This window comes from Stegostoma tigrinum, chromosome 5 (genome assembly GCF_030684315.1).
Source record: "Stegostoma tigrinum isolate sSteTig4 chromosome 5, sSteTig4.hap1, whole genome shotgun sequence".
NCBI classification, from domain to species: Eukaryota; Metazoa; Chordata; class Chondrichthyes; order Orectolobiformes; family Stegostomatidae; genus Stegostoma; species Stegostoma tigrinum.
Window position 1 is genome coordinate 30,449,966 of NC_081358.1, and position 18,156 is coordinate 30,468,121.

At 40.8% G+C, this 18,156-nt stretch overlaps 1 protein-coding gene across 3 annotated transcripts in view; it reads right to left on the reverse strand.

The window, feature by feature from the left end:
* Positions 1–18,156, reverse strand: part of prex2 (phosphatidylinositol-3,4,5-trisphosphate-dependent Rac exchange factor 2) — a 316,787-nt gene that overhangs the window by 127,476 nt on the left and 171,155 nt on the right. For all 3 annotated transcript variants that reach the window (XM_059645886.1, XM_048529759.2, XM_059645884.1), the window contains 5 exons: positions 15,201–15,408; positions 11,327–11,506; positions 10,570–10,664; positions 6,815–6,897; positions 2,684–2,774 (listed from right to left, as the gene is read on the reverse strand). In XM_059645886.1, coding sequence (XP_059501869.1) covers positions 2,684–2,774; positions 6,815–6,897; positions 10,570–10,664; positions 11,327–11,506; positions 15,201–15,408 — 657 coding nt within the window. The remainder of the gene's footprint in view (positions 1–2,683; positions 2,775–6,814; positions 6,898–10,569; positions 10,665–11,326; positions 11,507–15,200; positions 15,409–18,156) is intronic.

Below are 18,156 nucleotides of genomic sequence, written 5' to 3' on the forward strand. Positions count from 1 at the left end.
AGCACCTAAAAAAAGTAGCCCATGGGGATATCAGTCTAAGCATAGCAAGTTTTGGATATACTTCACAGCGAAACATCTTCTCAATCCAGCAGGCTGCCAGTTAGGAAAAACAGAGGGAAAATATTTGTGAAGTTCTGCTGCCAAAGGATTTCTAATTAATCAGCATTGCATCTACAACAAGCCCCACCCTTCCACCCACTCTGCCCCACCAGCTGCCAAAAAAAAGGCTAACCTCTCCCTTATAGAGCTTGTTTGGCACCATCTGAAGGTGCCACTTCGGGCACTATCTTGTATCTATACCATGTATTTTCTTCCTGCTGTGTCTCCAGTGAAAGAACATGCATAGGTCTGCTCAAACTGAGGCTAATGCAATGGCTTTGATGATAGAACGCACTAGTGCAAAGTCTGTTTGACAGACTAAACCGCTGAGCAAAGAGTGGCTGAATTCAATGCTACACGAGCAGAATACTTTATTTTCCACTGGCTTAGGGTCTAGGGCCATTCTGTTTTAAACATGTGAATTTCATGCACAGTTACTTATTCCATAACTTCACACACAAAGGCATTTTGAGGGGGAGCATGTCTTTTGACAGCACCCAGTCGCATCAGAATTAGCATGAACTCAGAATGGACAGAACCCGAACCTATCTGATTTGTGAACCAATTACTGATCCTCTGGGATGCTTTTCCTCAAAACCAAAATGCTGAGAAGGAAGTTAACATACTGAACAAAACTATAGATGCGTTTCAGTCTCTGGGAATTACTATCAAATAAGAGTACAAGAAAAAGATACTATTAAGTTAGGGAAGATTCAGAAGAGGCTCAGGTTTTCTCCCACAGGCCAAAGATGTGCAGGTTAGGTAGATTGGCCATGATAAGTTGCCCATAGTGTTCAAGGAGGTGTAGATTAGGTGGCTTATAGGGGGATGGATCTGGGTGGGTTGCTCTGAGGCTCAGTGTGGACTTGTTGGGACAAAGGGCCAGTTTCCATGCTGCAGGGATTCTATGATTCTATGTTTCTGTGATTCAAAGGTTGGATAATCTGGGAGTTTTTTTCATTTGAGGATAGGAGGTTGAGAGGTGACCTTACAGAGCTTTATAAAAATAATAAGGGGTATTGACAGGGTTAGTGATAGATGTTTTTCTCTCCAGGATGAAAGATTTCAAAACTAGGAGGCATACTTTTAAGGTGAGAAGAGAGAGATCTTAAAAAGATGAGCGACAATTTTTTTATATAGCGAATGGCTCACATGTGGGATGAACTTCCAGAGGAAGTGGTGGATGTGGGCACAGTTACACAGATAGAAAGATAGTGTTCAGTTGCCCACCCATTCTCTGCAGTGAAACCTGACATAAATCTAGAGACAGTCAGTTTATCTTCCCTGTAACAATTGCTTTTAAGCTGTAACTTTTACTTGATTAGTCAGAGGCTATTTGTAATGGAGCCAATCACCATGTGTTTCTCATTAACTAGTAGAAGCATCCAGAGAAAGATGACTGAAACAGCTGGCCAGCAGAAGAGTCATCAGCAAACTTTCAGCACAGAACCTGCAACAAAGGCTCCCAAACGCTTTCCAGTTTTTCACTCTGCCATAACCTATTATTTTAAAATCTGTCTCTTAAAAGGAGAGTTTTAAGGAGATTAGATTTTAATTAGCAGTGTTATATGCTGATGGTTTTCAATTATTTACCTGCTGCTAAAGCCTAATTATTTGTAATAAAAAGTGATTATTGTTTAGTGCAGAAGGCTGGTCCATGTTTCCATCAATCTGGGTATGAAAATCAGGTAAATTGGGGGAATCTTGCATACTTTATAAAATCTTTAACTTTTGGGATGACTCAAAGAATAGAGGGGCTTAGTTTTTAACATATTACTGCAATGAGTCCTAACGTTTCAAAGAAATGGTCATATTCAAAACTGATCTGTAGTCTGGAGTAAAAGTAATAGGAACTGCAAATGCTAGAGAATCCGAGATAACAAGGTGTGGAGCTGGATAAACACAGCAGTCTGATGAAAGGTCTAGGCCCGAAACATCAGCTTTCATGCTACTAAGATGTTGCTTGGCCTGCTGTTTTCATCCAGCTCCACACTTTGTTATCTCGTGTAATCTGGAGTCTCTGAATTTAGCTATGAACAAAACCTCCTGCAAATTCATTCACAAGATAAAAGAATTGCTGGCTAGGCCAGAATTTATTACTGTGGTTCTGGAGTCACATGTAGGTCTCATTAGGTAGGGATAGCAGAATTACTTCCACGAAGAACACTGGTGCATCAGATGAGTTTTTATGACAATTGACATTGATCATTGAATGTAAATTTCACCATTAACCTGTGGTGAGATTTGAATTAATGTTCCCAGAACATTAAACTAACCTGGGGTTTGAGATTACTAATCTAGAATAATGCCATAACACTGTTGCCTCCCCTGAAATAATGCAGCACCTATAACTTATTCAAACACATTTGGAAAATATTTACCTGATTGTAGAGAACAAAAATATCCCAGTCTTCCTGGCTTTGCTACATTAAAGCACTTGAAGTTCCACAAAGAAATTCTGCAGAAGCGCAAATTAAATAATATGTACAAAAAAATTTATCCTTTGTTAAAGCTGATGATAAACATTATCCCTCCAACTTAACAAAGGCACCTGCAGCTTTTCATAGTTAATACAAAATGTTACCTTGGAAGCTTCGCTTTGGGATTAACTTCTTGGTTTGTTCAAATGCTTTTGCCACGGCTGGTCCCTTCAGAAGATTACTGACTGCATCTACCTGTAGGGATAAAGCAATATCACTCACAAAGCAATATTAGCACAGACTTAACAAACTGCTGACTTGAAATGGGACTGGCTTGTAACTGAATGGATCTGGAAGTGTTATCTTGTAATACGTTCCTTTACTTTAATGAGTTTAGATGCAACATATTTAGGATATTGACCTAGCGCTCACCAGCCGCAGTATGTACTATCTACCAAGATACACTGCAGAAATTCTCCAAAGATCCTCAGACAGTAACTTCCAAACCCATAACCACTTCCACCTAGAAGGGCAAGGGCAGCAAATTCAAGGGAATATCACCACCTTCAAGATCACCTTCAAGCGACGTACCATCCTCACTTGGAAATTATCATAGTCCTTTCACTGTCACAGGGTCAAAATCCAGGACCTCCCTCCCCAACAGCATGTGGACTACAGTGAAGGTAGTTTGCAACATCCTCAAGGGCAAATGTGCCAGCCAGTACCACTCATGTCCCATGAGTGACTTCTATCTCCCGATTTGAAATAGGATTGGCTTGTGACATAATGGATCTGCAGTGTTATCTTATGAAATGTTCCTTCACTTTAGTGAATTCAGATCCAAAATATTTGTAATTTTGCACCAATGAGGAGAAAGCCTTACCTCATTAGAGGGGTTCTCTGGGCAGTACAACTGAGTAAATGATCTGAGAACACATCACTAACCAGGACTAACAGAAAATCAAAAGTGGAATTACTCACACCCTCTCTCCACTTTATTAATGGACTGATTTGATTTATGCATGTTCCATAGTATTCTCCACCATCAGCTCAATCAAAAACAACCTCCCCAGCCTCACTTCCACCTCTTCATTATCCTAGATGTGGATTTTTGTTGTTCTGTAAAGTTGGTGTGGTGGGAAAGGAAGTAGCAGGAAAACGTGTTGATGCGAAGCCTATCTGGCACAAAAGGAACTTCTGCCTCTGCCCACTTGCCTGGCATGATCTTCATAGTTTCTCTCACTTTGTCATCATTTCTGAAATACTGCTATCTGACCCAAGTATAACATTGAAAAGTTTTCTGTGTTTGAGTGTGCGAGTGTGTGTGTGTGCGTGAGAGACAGTGTGTGTGCGCGAGCATGAGAGTCTGTGTGTGAGAGTGAGAAAGAGTGTGTGTATGTATATATATATATATATATATATATGTGCGTGCGTGCGTGCGTGTGTGTGTGTGTGTGTGTGTGTGTGTGTGTGTGTGTGTGTGTGTGTACATGTATATATGCATATATGAGTGTGTGAGCGAGAGAGAGAGGAGAGTGTGTGTGTGTGTGTGTGTGTGTGTGTGTGTGTGTGTGTGTGTGTGTGTGCGAGAATGTGTGTGTGAACATGAGAGAGTATGTGTGTGAGCACTGACAGTATTTTGTGTGAGCGTGAGCGTGAAAGTGTGTGTGTGTGTGTGAGCGTGACAGAGTGTGTGCGAATGTGCATGGGCGTGCATGTCATTCTGAGCATTTTAAACAAATTTTAAATATATCAATAATTATTAGCAACCCTGGAGTTATTTTTGCCTTTTCAGATATTTCCTAAAACAGTAATGCAGGTGCCAACACAGCTTCGAAGTATTCAGCCCGAAGATACACTGGAGGTTAATTCACTCTTCACATGCAAATAATGTCTCCATTCATCTTTATTCACATTACACCAACATAGATAACTTCACTGGACCAAGCATTTCTGTGATAATTTCACTGCAGGCTATAGAGTGCTGCCTGGGAAAGACGTACAATGTAGAAGTCGCTTAGGACTACTGCACACATGCACATTGATACCTAAATAAGCAGTAAGCCATATGCTGTGTTGAAGAGTAATATTACTAGTTCTGCATCCACCTTCTATAAGAGGTTGAAATTTCTTGCAACAGGGCAATGAATGGCAGCCTCTATATAGCTGTTTGATATTTTGTGCCACAATTTGCTGGTACAGCAAGTTGATGGGTCCAGCTTCTCTTGCTATGACATTGAATAAAAAGGGAAAGCAATTGTAGTTCCGAAGGAGGACCACTGGGCTCGAAATATTGATTCTGTTTCTCTCTCCACAGATGCTACCAGACTTGCTGAGAGTCGCCAGAATTTCTGTCTTTTTGCAAGGAACTGTACATCCCCTAAACAGATCCAAAAATAGGATTACGGAGTGAATGGAGGTAGAAGTCTAAATTAGAGTCGGTGGTTTCAATACAAAATCAGATGCAAAAAGAGACAGGGAGGGAAGGCTGACAAAGAAACCAAAAGCTTGAATGAACTCTTCACAATACAAAGTGAAACTTTAAATACTGCTGTTTGAGACATTGTTGTATGTAACATTTGGCCTGAATGGACTAACTTTGAAGTTTGGGAATAGTTCTGTCCACTCTGGGAGCAACTAATCAGTTTGTCGTTAGTTGTTACTCAGCTCTACACTTCACAGCCACGTAGCATGGATCCAATTACTATCTCTAAGGTGGCTGGAGTGCCTCTCACCTTGTGTTAATATGGTTAACAAGTACTAAAGTAATGTAACCCGTTATCTTACTATGATGCAATAAACTAATTCTTGTTACTCAAGAACACATTTCTTCTGCCAGCTAATCCTTCACTTTTCTATAGATAGGCTCCACAGGTGAGCATTACAAGAAAAGTTGGTGGCAGCAAATCTACTGAAATAACTAGGCAATAGCTGCAGGCATCTCTTCCCAAAATAAATCCAACAGCTCAAATCTAAGGAAGGGTCATTGCACCCAAAACTTTAAGTTTTGATGCTGCCAGGCCTGCTGAGTTTCTCCGTAATTTCTGTTATTGTTTCACATTTCCTGCATCTGCGACATTTTGTTTTAGCACGTTATTGTAGGTTTGAACTAATATGACAGAGCAAACAAGGGCATACTTTACTTTAACACGACCATTAAAATACAGACAAAATAAACAAGGTAAATTAAAAGAATTGGCTTAACCGTAACTCTATTAAAATGCTTAACAAAAATAATAAACTACTGCTCAACTGTTCCAATATAGTAACATCCCATCAGCACACCCTTGGCAAAGGCACATTCGGTAAAACAGATTGTCTCAAGTGTAATTCTAGCAGCAGGAAGAGAACCCCAGCTTTAGCTCTAAATAAGAACAGAATAAAATCTTCCACATGCAGCTTCAAGCCTTCAGCAACTGCTGAAAGTTAAAAACTAAAACTCTGTTCTGTGGCAGCTTGATCCCACCTATTCAGGTTGCTTCTATTGTTCCAACTTTAAAATAAAGCACACCCAAGGCCTCACAAGCTGTTTGCTTTATTGGCTTTGAGCAGACTATTCCATACCTCTGTCTCAACCTCTCTTCATTAAAAAAAAAGACAAACTACACCTTTTAAAAGTCATAGTATTGTCACAGGGCACAATGTCATTCCAGTCTGCTGCTGCCTTAGCTGAGGTGATATAATCTTAAACTAGCCCCTCAAGTCACATTGCGTTGGAGAACTAAGAGAGGTGAAATTACACTTGACAAAGGGAATGGACAAAGTTGACTTGCTGGATTTGTTCTTTGTCATACATGAAAATGCAAAATAACATATTCCTGTAAGTGCTTTAGAATGACTCAAATAAAGTCCACAAAGTGAACGGCACAGTTTTATCAACTCAGTTGTAATGAGCAGCGAAATTGCAAATAATGCTAGCATATTAAAGTAGGGGTCAGTGAGCTGGAGGGCTGGCTTGTGACACAGAGTGATGCGAATGGTGTGGGTTCAATTTACATACCAGCTGAGGTTACCACAAAGGACTCTCCTTATCAACTTCTCCCCTCAGTTCAACCACCATCAGGTGCCTCTCTCACTAATGAAACTATGACAACTTCATAATGGGAATACAATTGGAGCAAAGATACTTATGAAAGAAGATGAAAATATACCGGAAATGCCTCATAAGAATCCCTGTATTATCATGTCCTTGAAATAATACCTTTTTTAAAACTGTAACTTTTGACCAGACAAGAAAGGACAGAATACTAACCATCATTTTCAAGTAAAGGTGGATTTGGTTTACTTAAACTCACCTGGCTAAAGAGATGTTCTAAACAACCATGCAGTTTATCTTGTTTATCATGTGAAATATGAACATTGCAGGGTAATTCATCACCTATTAGAAACAAAAGAAAATAAAGACACCGGCTGTTGATTCACCATTTCAAAATATTCATTTTAAATTGAATAACTTGTATTTTGTTACAGCTCCTGGTCATATCTTGTTAACCTTTTGAGCTTTTACTCAACAGATAACAACTACTGATGTGATTTTTAAGGTCCAATTTAAAACATCGCTTTGCTAAAGAGCAGTTAGTATGACAAATGTTCTTTGCCAGTTATTGAGTTCCTTCTGGGTTAAAACACATGAATAATTTTATACCAAGGTTGCATAAGGGAAAGATTTTTTAAAAATTCTAAGAATGATAAACTCAAACCACACGTTTCCAGTTTAGACAGGGACAGGTCTGGGAATGCAGTGGGTATGCAGATGACTCAACAGATTTTAAAACATACTTGACGTGACACAACCTATCCATCTTAGACTTAAGACACAGGAGCAGAATTTACGACATTCAGCCCACTGAGTCTCCTCTGGCATTCAATCATGGCTGATAAGTTTCTCACCCCCATTTTCCCACTTTCTCCCCATAACCCTTGATCCCCTCGATGGTCAAGAACCTATTTGTCGCAATCTTAAATATACTCAATGACCTAGCTTCCACAGTCTTCTACGGCAGTGAACTGCACAGATTCACCATTCTCTGGCTGAAGAAGTTTCTCATTATCACCATTCTAAAAAAGGTCTTCCCTTTATGCTAAGGCTGTGCTCTCGAGTCCTAGTCTCTCCTACCAATGGATGCATCTTCCCAACATCCACTCTGACCAGGCCATTCAGTATTCTGTAAGATTCAATTATATCCCCCCTCATCCATCTAAACTCCAATGAGCATAGTCCCAGAGTCTCAAACGAACCTCATATGTTAGGCTTTCCATTTCTGGGTCCATTCTCGTGAACCTCCTCTGAACCTGCTCCAGGGCCAGTACGTAGATCCTGAGATATGGGCCCCAAAACTGCACACAATACTCCAAACATGGCCTGACCAGAGCCTTATAAAGCCTCAGTAGTACATCCCTGCTTTTATATTCAAGTCCTCTCAAAATAAATGCCAACATTGCATTTGCCTTCCTGACTACTCACTCAACCTGCAAGTTTACCTTGGGAAAATCCTGGACTAGAACTCCCAAGTCTCTTTGCACTTCAGACTTTCGAGATTTCTCCCATTTAGAAAATAGTCCATGCTTTTATTCTCCTTACCAAAGTGCATGACCTCACCTTTCCACATTGTATTCCACCTGCCACTTCTTTGCCCACTCTCCTAGCCTGTCCAAACCCTTCTGCAGCCTCCCCGCCTCCTCAATATCACCTGTTCCTCCACCTATCTTTGTATCATCTGCAAACGTAGCCAGAATGCCCTTAGTTCCTTCATCTAGATCATTAATGTATAAAGTGAAGAGTTGTGGTCCCAACACTGATCCTTGCAGAACACCACGAGTCACTGCCTGCCATCCTGAGAAGGACCCTTTTATCCCCACTCTGCTTCTCCCACCTCACTGACCAATCTCCACCAATGCATGCCTGCACCCATCTATCACCATCCCACCTACCTTCCCCTAGCCCACCCCTCCTCTCTATTTATTTGTGCTCTCTTCCCCCTCCCCCATTTCTGAATAAGAATCCCGACCAGAAACATCAACGTTCCTGGTCCTCTGATGCTGCTTAGCATGCTGTGATCCTCCAGCTCCACACTGTGTTATAGTTGCTCATTTTAATTTTTTTTTGTTTATTTATGAGATTTGGAAGTGACTGGCTCAGCCAGCTTTTATGGTCCAAATCTGATTACCCTAGAGAAAGTGTTGATGCTGTCTCCCGGAACCACTGCAGTCCATGTGGTGTGTGGATACTCACAGTTCTGTTTGAGATGGTGTTCCAGTATTTTGACCCAGCCACACAGCGACAGAGGGTGACATTGAGCGAAGTCAAGATGGTGTGTGGCTTGGGGGGCCTTGCAGATGGTACTCCAAAGCATCCACTATCCTTGCCCTTCCAATTGATAGAAGTTATAAATTGGGAATGTGCTAAGGACACTTACTAAAATGTTACAATGCAACTCGTAGATGGCACACAACACTGCCACTAAGCATTGGTAGTGAAAGGATTAAATGCTGAAGATGTTAGATGGGATGCTAATTAAGCCGGCTGGTTTGTCCTAGATTAAAGTAACCTTCTTCAGTTAGGGACAGTAAGAACAGCAGATGCTGGAAGGTAGAGATCAATAAATGTGGAGCTGGAAAAGCACAGCAGGTCAGATTGCACCAAGGAGCAGGGTGGCATTTGCAGAGTCCTCCATCACATTCTTGACTTCTGCCTTGTAGATGATGTAGCTTTGAGGAGTTAGGAAATTAGAGGCATCAGGGTTCCCAGCCTCAGGCTTATTCTCATGACCACAGCATTTATATAGCTGCTACAGTTCAGCACCTAGTCAGTGGTAACTCTAAGATGATGACAGTTTGACCATAAGATATTGGAACAGAACTATGCCATTCGGTCCATCAAGTCTGCTCCACCATTTGATCACAGCTGATATGTTCCCAACTCCATTCTCCTGAAACCCTTGATCTCCTTACTAATCAAGAACTGACCTATCTCTGTCTTAAATATATTCAATGACTTGACCTCCACAGCCCTCTGCAGCAATGTGTTCCACAGATTAACCATTCCCTGGTTGAAGAAATTCCTCCTCATCTCAGTTCTAAAGGGTTGTCCCTTCACTCTGAGGCTTCGCCCTGGGATCCTTGTCTCTCCTACTAGCAGAGACATCTTCTCCATGCCCACTCTGTCCAGGCCTCTCAGTATTATGTAAGTTTCAATTCGTTCCCCACCCCCTCACCTTTCTAAACTCCATCAATTACAGGTGCAGAATCCTCAACCACTCATGATGTGACAAGCCCTTTATCCCCAGGGTTATTCTTGTAAACCTCCTGTGGACCCTCTCCACCACCAGCACATCCTTCCTTAGATTTAAGGTCCAAAACAGCTCACAATTGTGCAACTATGACATGAAACAATATCTGCACAACTCAATATAGCTATCACAACACCACATATCTACCTGAATATTTTCTACTTTTGCCAGCGAAACATGCAAAGGCATTTAAGTTTAGTGTTTTTCTCGACGTGAGCTTATTCAAGTAAAGTTGAATGGAAGAAGAGAGGGTTGCAATCACATTGTTGCAGCCCCTACAAGATCATATTCACACTTTTATCAATTTGTACAAAACTAGTACATTAACTGTGATTTTATTTTATTTGTAAATCTTATTTGGTACTTCAGGTTTTTTTAAAATTTGATTCCTAAGTTACATATTTGGATTGCCATGGCTGTATGTGTTTTATTTAAAGTTGTTTTTACATATTTTTATCTTTATCATTTGCAATCCATCATAAAACAATGTTTAAAATATGAAAGTAAAGGGTACACAATATAAAATGCACAAGACAAAGTAAATATTTAGAACATTTAAAGAAGTTAAAAAAGGCAATGACAAAGGTTGGACCAAAATCAGGTTTTAAAAAATTGTTTTAAAAAGTTGAAGATGACCTTTGTAAAGCTTCATTTTCATTACAACCTCTGTATTTTGCTCATGTTGAATTTAGAGAGTTCACTAATCGTGATCTGGATCATGCACACACACTCACACTCACAGAGTGTTATATGGAGCTTACCAGAGTCCATCTCATCACTGTGCACGTAGAAATCACAGTGGCTGCTGCAGATACTTGTAAAGGAAGCGATGGAATTCCTGTTACTGTTACAGTCACTGAGGAGGAGAGAAAACACGTCAAGTTTCTTAAAGTCACTGAGTCATACAGCACAGAAACAGACTCTTCCGTCCAACCAGTCCCTGACTGCAATCCCGGACTAAACTGGTCCCACCTGAAGGTTAGCAAAATATCAAAACCTGGGTTTACAGGTTTGATGACAGAAGGAGGAATAAGATGAAGGCTCTGTGGTGTTAATCACCACCCCATAACTCTGACCCCTACACACCCAACTTTAGTCCAAAAGTCACAGATTGGACTACAGTTAACAGGGAGTTGAGTGGAAAAGGGTGTGCAGTGTGAGACTCTTAGAAGTTCACAAGGCATCAGCAAGGTTTGTCAGATTTTAAGACTAAGGTAAGCCACTTGCAATTCATCCCCAATATTATTCTGCTCTCAGTCCAAAGGGGTTTTAGTTGCTGTGGACAGAAAGTGACAGGGAATGTTCCTAGAAAAACCTAACAGGGCAGATTAAGAGGCTTAATATAAGTAAAGAAATCAGTACATAAAGTACAACAACAGGCACAAATAAAACTTAAACATCGGCAAAATAAACACACTTAAGGAAAGTTATACGCTTAACTTTTTAGTCCTCCTAAATTCATTTTAAACTGAATATGGAGTATGGCTATGTTGAAGAGTAATGTAAGGTATATTATACCTGTAAGAATCCCTGTTGCTTATTGTATCATGACCAGAATCTTCCTGGTCATCTCCAGATACTACAAAGCAAACTTTTTTGCTGTTCCGCTCTGCCTTATCAGCAATATTGTCCCCAGTTATCAGTGACTCATCTGCCTTGGTCCCTGATGTAGATGGATGTGTTATTGATGACAGGAGGCTATAAAATGGAAAAATAAAACAACTAGTTCAAAGTAATTAATCTTTTTTACTGAAGAAAATAATACAACAAGTTCTTTTTTCACCTACAAACAAACTGAAATAGTCAGGGCTACATTATAATTTACAGTAAGAATTGTTTTTGTGACTGCATGTGTTTGTTTGTGTATCTGCGAGTGTGTGCATGTGTATCTGTGCGTATTTTGTGTATGTTTGTCTGTTTGAACAGGTATGTGTGTGTGTGTGAGTGCTTTTGTGGACGTGTTTTTGAGTGCACGTGTGTTTTTGGGTTAGTGCTTTTGTATGGTATTTTCTTGTGTGTGTGCATGTCTACATGTGTGTGTTTTTGGGTGTGGGTGAGACAAAGACAGAGAACCGAAATTTGACAGCATGTCTAAATGACCAACATCTATTTTATCACAGGGGTTAGGCTATACAACCACAACTCCCTCAGGACCTTAAATCCAGGAGAAGTAGGTGATTTCTAACCCATTAACAGCTGAATATCCAATGTTAGATACTTTCCAAACTTAGAGTTCATCCAGATTATTAGCGCAAGAGAAAACTGTTTGGGGTCAGCATTGCAACTTGTTGAGCAAACTCAGTTTTAACAACATTCAGTGACCATGGGCTGACAACAAAACTGTATGTTGCAGTGATGAACACATTTGGAAAACCACTCCTAGGACACCACATTTATTAAATTCCTAATCTTTAACAAGAGGATGCTGTTCAGGACCAGCTTTTATCGTGCATCCTGAAGTGTCCTGAATAAAATGATAGTGGGTTCTTTAAGAACTGCTATCCACCTCAAGAACATTCAGAGGGCCAAGGGAGGGAGTCAGGATTATAATCCTGGGACCGTGAAGGAATAACAATAAACCTACAGTTCAGATGAGTTTTTGCAACATTTTGGTTGCTTCACGGTCAACGTTGCTGATATTGCCATTCTATTCCAGATTTATTTCATTAACAGAATGCAATTTCTCCTGGAGTTTGCATTTACATTTACAAATCATTAATCCAGGCCTGAAACCTACTAATCCAAAGATGCCGGTAGACCTGTTGAGTACTGTCAGCATTTCCTGGTTTTGTTTCAGATTTCCAGCACCCTCAGTCTTTGTATTATCAATACAATAATCAAACCAAGCATCATGCCTGATTACAGAAGACTCCAGGATAGTTCTTTTTAAAAGGTGATCAAATTTTACAAAGTGCTTTTTTCTTTTACATATATCCGTCAATTTTGGCATATATTGACTAAAGCTTTTGAAATCATATTCCATTTAAAATTATGAATATGTTTTCTACTTTGATGTTTATAATTTAACTGCAATAACAGAAATATTTCTAAATTGCTACAGTTTTCGTGAATTGGTAAGTTCTCTCCAAAATGATAAATTTAATGGGAATTGTTACAGAATCCTTTCTGGTCAAACGGATATTACTCATACAGCAACTTCAGAAGAGCTGTCTCATTAACATGGTCCATCATTCATTTTCACACATTTAGTGAGGTCTCCAAAAATCGATGTATCACCAGCACCTTTATGTGTCAAGTCACTTTTATGAAGATTGCTTCACTTTTAAGCAGGAGTTATCAGCTTCTTATGAAGCTCAAGAACATCTATTCACCTCTTCAAACTGAAACAAAAACTCAAGACATTTGTGCAATAGCAAGTTCTACTGCCCTTTCCTTCCTCACCATACCATTAATATTCCTTTTTTATTCATTCACATGATGTGGTTGTCCTGGGTTAGGCCAGTATTTATTTTCCATCCCTGATTACCCAGAGGGCTGTTAAGAGTCGACCACATTGCCGAGAGTCTGGAGTCACATGTGGATCAGACTGGTAAAGATGGCAGTTTCTTCACTAAAGGACATTAGTGAATCAGATGGGGTTTTTTTTCATGAGAATCAATGCAAAACCATTAGCTCACCATTTTATTCCAGGTTTTTAAATTTTAATGCAAATTCCACAGTGAGATCTGAACCCGCATACCTAGAACAATTTCTTTGCGCTCAGGATTAGTAGCCCACAGACATTACCACTACACCATTGTCTCCCTTTAAAAACAAACTGTCCCTGGATCCTTTAATTCATTATTGTTCATATATTCACCAGGCTGAAGGGATTGTACATTTTTCATTTTGTGATAAGTGGGCGACTCAGTCACTTCAAAGTATCATAACCAGGATACCAGCCCACCAAGACAAGTAAACCTTCCCACTAAGTCCCTCTGTGTCATCTTGGCCAGTGCAGACACACTAACAGCAGAAATTATGCTGAAACATTTGGTCACACTTCTATTTCCTACCCTTCATTCCTGATCTTCAAAGGGGAACAGCACAGTGAATTAGAAATTAAATCAACTTGAACAACATTGAATTAATTTTGATTGAGTCCCCACTGGGCTATTTTGATGTGTTCATATTCTGATTAATCTCTTGCTTTCATGACCGGAGATTATGGTTTTAATTGCTTTGTAGTATTTTCTTCAGTGTTGACTGCTGATTTTTACCTTGAAGCTAGTAAGTAGTTTTACACCAGTTTTTGCTTTAAGGTATATTTGATGCCTCCCAATTGATAAAGCTGATAGAAACTTTTCCAGTATAAATATTGCATAAAATGTGTCAGAGATGGTATGCACACTGTTCCAGGGAGACAAGAATGGCTACCGGATGATGTGCTATCAGTGTTATCTCAGTGTCTGATTACTTCAGTAGGTTTGTTAAACAGAAAAGGGAGAAAGGAAAACACTGGTCACATTTAGGACAGCACAGTGGCTCAGTGGTTAGCACTGCTGCCTCACAGCACCAGGAATCTGGATCCAATTCCATCTCGGGTGACTGTCTGTGTGGAGTTTATACATTCTCCCCATGTCTGTGGGGGTTTGCTCCAGTTTCCTCCCACAGTTCAAAGGTGTGCAGGCTAAGTGGATTGGCCATGTTAAATTTCCCATAGTGTTCAGGGATATGTAGATGAGGTGGGTTATCGGCAAATAGGTCTGGGTGGGATACCTGAGGGTCAGTGTGGACTTATCGGGCCAAAGGGCCTGTTTCCACACTGTAGAGAATCTATGTTTAGGGTAAAACAGGGCGTGTCATGGTGGGTCACAGGGCCAGGGACCTGAATTCGATTCCAGCCATCGGTAACTGGGTAGAGTTTGCATCTTCTTCCTGTATCAGTGTGGGTTTCCTCCCAAAGTCCAAAGATGTATAGATAGATGGATCGGCCATGCTAAATTGTCCATTAGTATCCATGGATGTGCAGGCTTGGTGGATTGGTCATGGTAAAGGACAGGTTGCAGAGATATGGTGGGTTTGGTTCAGATGCTTCTCAGAGGGTTTGTGCAGACTTAATGGGCCAAATGGCCTCTTTCCACACAGTAGGGATTCTATGATTCTAATACCAAGTGGGTTCACTCTAAGTATCAAAGTTTGGAGCTGGATGAACACAGCAGGCCAAGCAGTATCTCAGGATGCTGCTTGGCCTGCTGTGTTCATCCAGCTCCACACTTTGTTATCTTGGATTCTCCAGCATCTGCAGTTCCCACTGTCTCTGAACACTCTAAGTATCAACACGTTAAGGATTATATTTTATAATAATTAATGGAAGTTTACTTAAACATAATTGTCGGTTGGGCCTACACATCTTGTCCAGTGTTAAATAAGAAATTGCTGATGTACTCACTCATCTATCTGCGCAGTATAGATTTCCAGTTCTCTCACAACAGTCTGCAGCTTATTCAATAGCTTCTGATATGCATCTTGTGTTTCCATGTCCTTTTCCTTCAGGAGCAAGTGCAGACCTGGTCCATTTTGCTGACCCAAACTATGCCCAGATGGAGCTGCCATGGTTGTAATGCAGTGATGGACATATTCCATTGGGTCCAATTCATCTATGAAATATCAAAATGAAGTGTGAAATACTAAATTTTTTTCACAGGAAAGAGTACTAATAACAGTATCAGACAATACTTAACTGCATACCCATTTGAAATGCAAGTTGTCCACTAAGAGTATGTTCCAATTATTTAACTGTAATTTATTTTTCATCTGTCTGATTAAACAATCACATGTAAGTCAAATAAAAACAAAGTGCTGGAGAAACACAGCAGGTTTAGCAGTATTAGCAGAGAAAGAAACAGCACTAATCAGTACATGAGACAACAAGGTGTAGAGCTGGATGAACACAGCAGGCCAGGCAGCATCAGAGGAGCAGGAAGGCTGACATTTCAGGTCTGGACCCTTCTTCAGAAATGGGTGGGTGGAGGGGAAGGGGGTTCTGAAAAAAATAGAGGTTGGGGGAAAGACAGATGGGAGGTGGATAAAGGAGCAGATAGTCGGAGAGGAGACAGACCGGACAAGGAGGCGGGGATAGAGCCAGTAAAGGTAAGTGTAGGTGGGGAGTTGGTCAGTCAAGGGAAGACAGACATGTCAAGGAGGCGGGGATGAGGTTCGTAGGTAGGTGGTGGGGGTGCGGGTTGGTCAGTGAGGTGGGAGGAGCGAATAAGTGGGAGGAAAGATGGACAGGTCAAGGAGGCAGGGGCAAGCTGGGCTGGTTTTGGTTTGAGGTCAGGGGAGGGGTGATTTTGAAGCTTGTGAAGTCCACATTGAAACCATTAGGCTGCAGGGTTCCCAAGCAAAATACAAGGGGCTGGTCCTGCAGCCTGCGCGTGGCATAGTTGTGGCACTGCAGGAAGCCTAGGATGGACATGTCATCCAAGGAGTGGGAGAGGGAATTAAAGTGGTTCACAACTGGGAGATGCAGTCGTTTGTCATGAACCAAGAGTAGGTGTTCCACAAAATGGTCTCCAAGCCTCTGCTTGGTTTCCACAATGTAGTGGAGGCTGCAGGAACAGCACCTCATATTTCATTTAGGAAACCTGCAGCTCAATGGTCTCAGTATGGACTTCACAAGCTTCAATATCTCCTCAGCCCAGCTCATCCCCGCCTCCTTGACCTGTCTATCTTCCCTGCACTGACCAACCCCAATCCTAACTCCCCACCTACACTCACCTTTACTGGCTCCATCCCCACCTCCTTGACCTGTCTGTCTCCTCTCCACCTATCTTCTCCTTTATCTATCGTCCATCCGCCTCACCCCTCCTAGTCCACTTCCCCTCCCCCATTTCTGAAGAAGGATCCAGAACTGAAATGTCAGCTTTCCTGCTCCTCTGATGCTGCTTGGCCTGCTGTGTTCATCCAGCGCTGTAACTTGTTATCTCAGATTCTCCAGCATCTGCAGTTTTTACTATCTCTCACTAATGAGTACTTTCTGATTTATTTCCTAAAAATCTTTTTGTCATTCTGTTGATACTGTCAGACATGCTGAGTTTCATGAGCACTTTGTTTTTATTCTAGAACTTCAGTATCCACAACAATTTATTTTTATTATCACATATTAGATGATATTACCAATGAATGCTGCAAAACCCCCAGATATAACCACTTGCCTCTGTCACCCTAATATGGCAAGGATTTTTTGCTAGTAGATGGTGTTAACTTCTTGTATGTATTTTTTTGTGCTCTAGGATTAAAAGACCATCAAGGCAAATTACAAAAACATCTACATGTAAGATTCTGCCAAAACTTTAATGAAAGGTGGCATGGTGACTCAGTCGTTAACATTGCTGCCTCACAGGGACCCAGGTTCAATTCCAGCTTCCGTTGACTGTCTGTGTAGAGTTTGTATACTCTCCCCATGTCACTGTGGATCTTCCTCCAGGTCCAAACATGTGCACTTTAGGTAGATTGGCCATGCTAAATTGGCAATAGTATCTAGGGATATGTGGACGAGGCGGATTAACCATGGGAAATCTAGGGTTACAGGAATAGGGTTGGGGGCATGGTGGTGGTTGTGTCTGCGTGGGATGCTCTTCAGATAGTTGGTGTGGACTTCTTGAGCTCAATGGCCTTGTTCCACATTGCGGGGATTCTATGATGATTAAAGGCTAGTCAGTAAATTATCATCACGCAAAAGGAGTAATTTTGCAACCTGGTCTACCCTAAAGAAGAAGAGAACTTGTTATGTCTTCTTTAACTATGCAAACAGCCCGTCATTTTACCACAAGTTCCTCCTGATAAGCCAAATTAAAATAGTCATCTGTGTGACCCATTACAAACTCATCTGTAAAACTTCTCTCAAACATAAAGATTAAAAACTGAGCAGAACATTGGAGTTTAGCAATTTTGTGGCCATTCTTTCTATTCCTTCATCAAAATCACTTTTATAAACTGTAAACATTTGAGATCCTAGCACCAAGCATGGGACACACCATTTCTTACACCTTGCCAAAATGAACAAAACCTGATTATGCCCACTATCTTCTTGTCGTTAGCCACCCATTCTTTGATCTGTGCTTGTATATTACACACTTCATCATGAGATTTTATTTTCCATATTATACTTTCATGGGGAATTTCATCAAACATCTTTTGGAAATCTAAGTACAGTATATCCACCAACTTCCCCAGCATCTTGGGTCTTCAAAGAACACCAACACATTGGTTAAACAGAATTTCCCTTTTACAAAACCATTGACTCTGCCTGATCGCTGTGAACTTATCCAAGTGGCCTGTTATAACTTCTTTCGTAATAGTTATTATATTTTCCCTAATGCTGGTGCTACATCTCACTGGCCTTT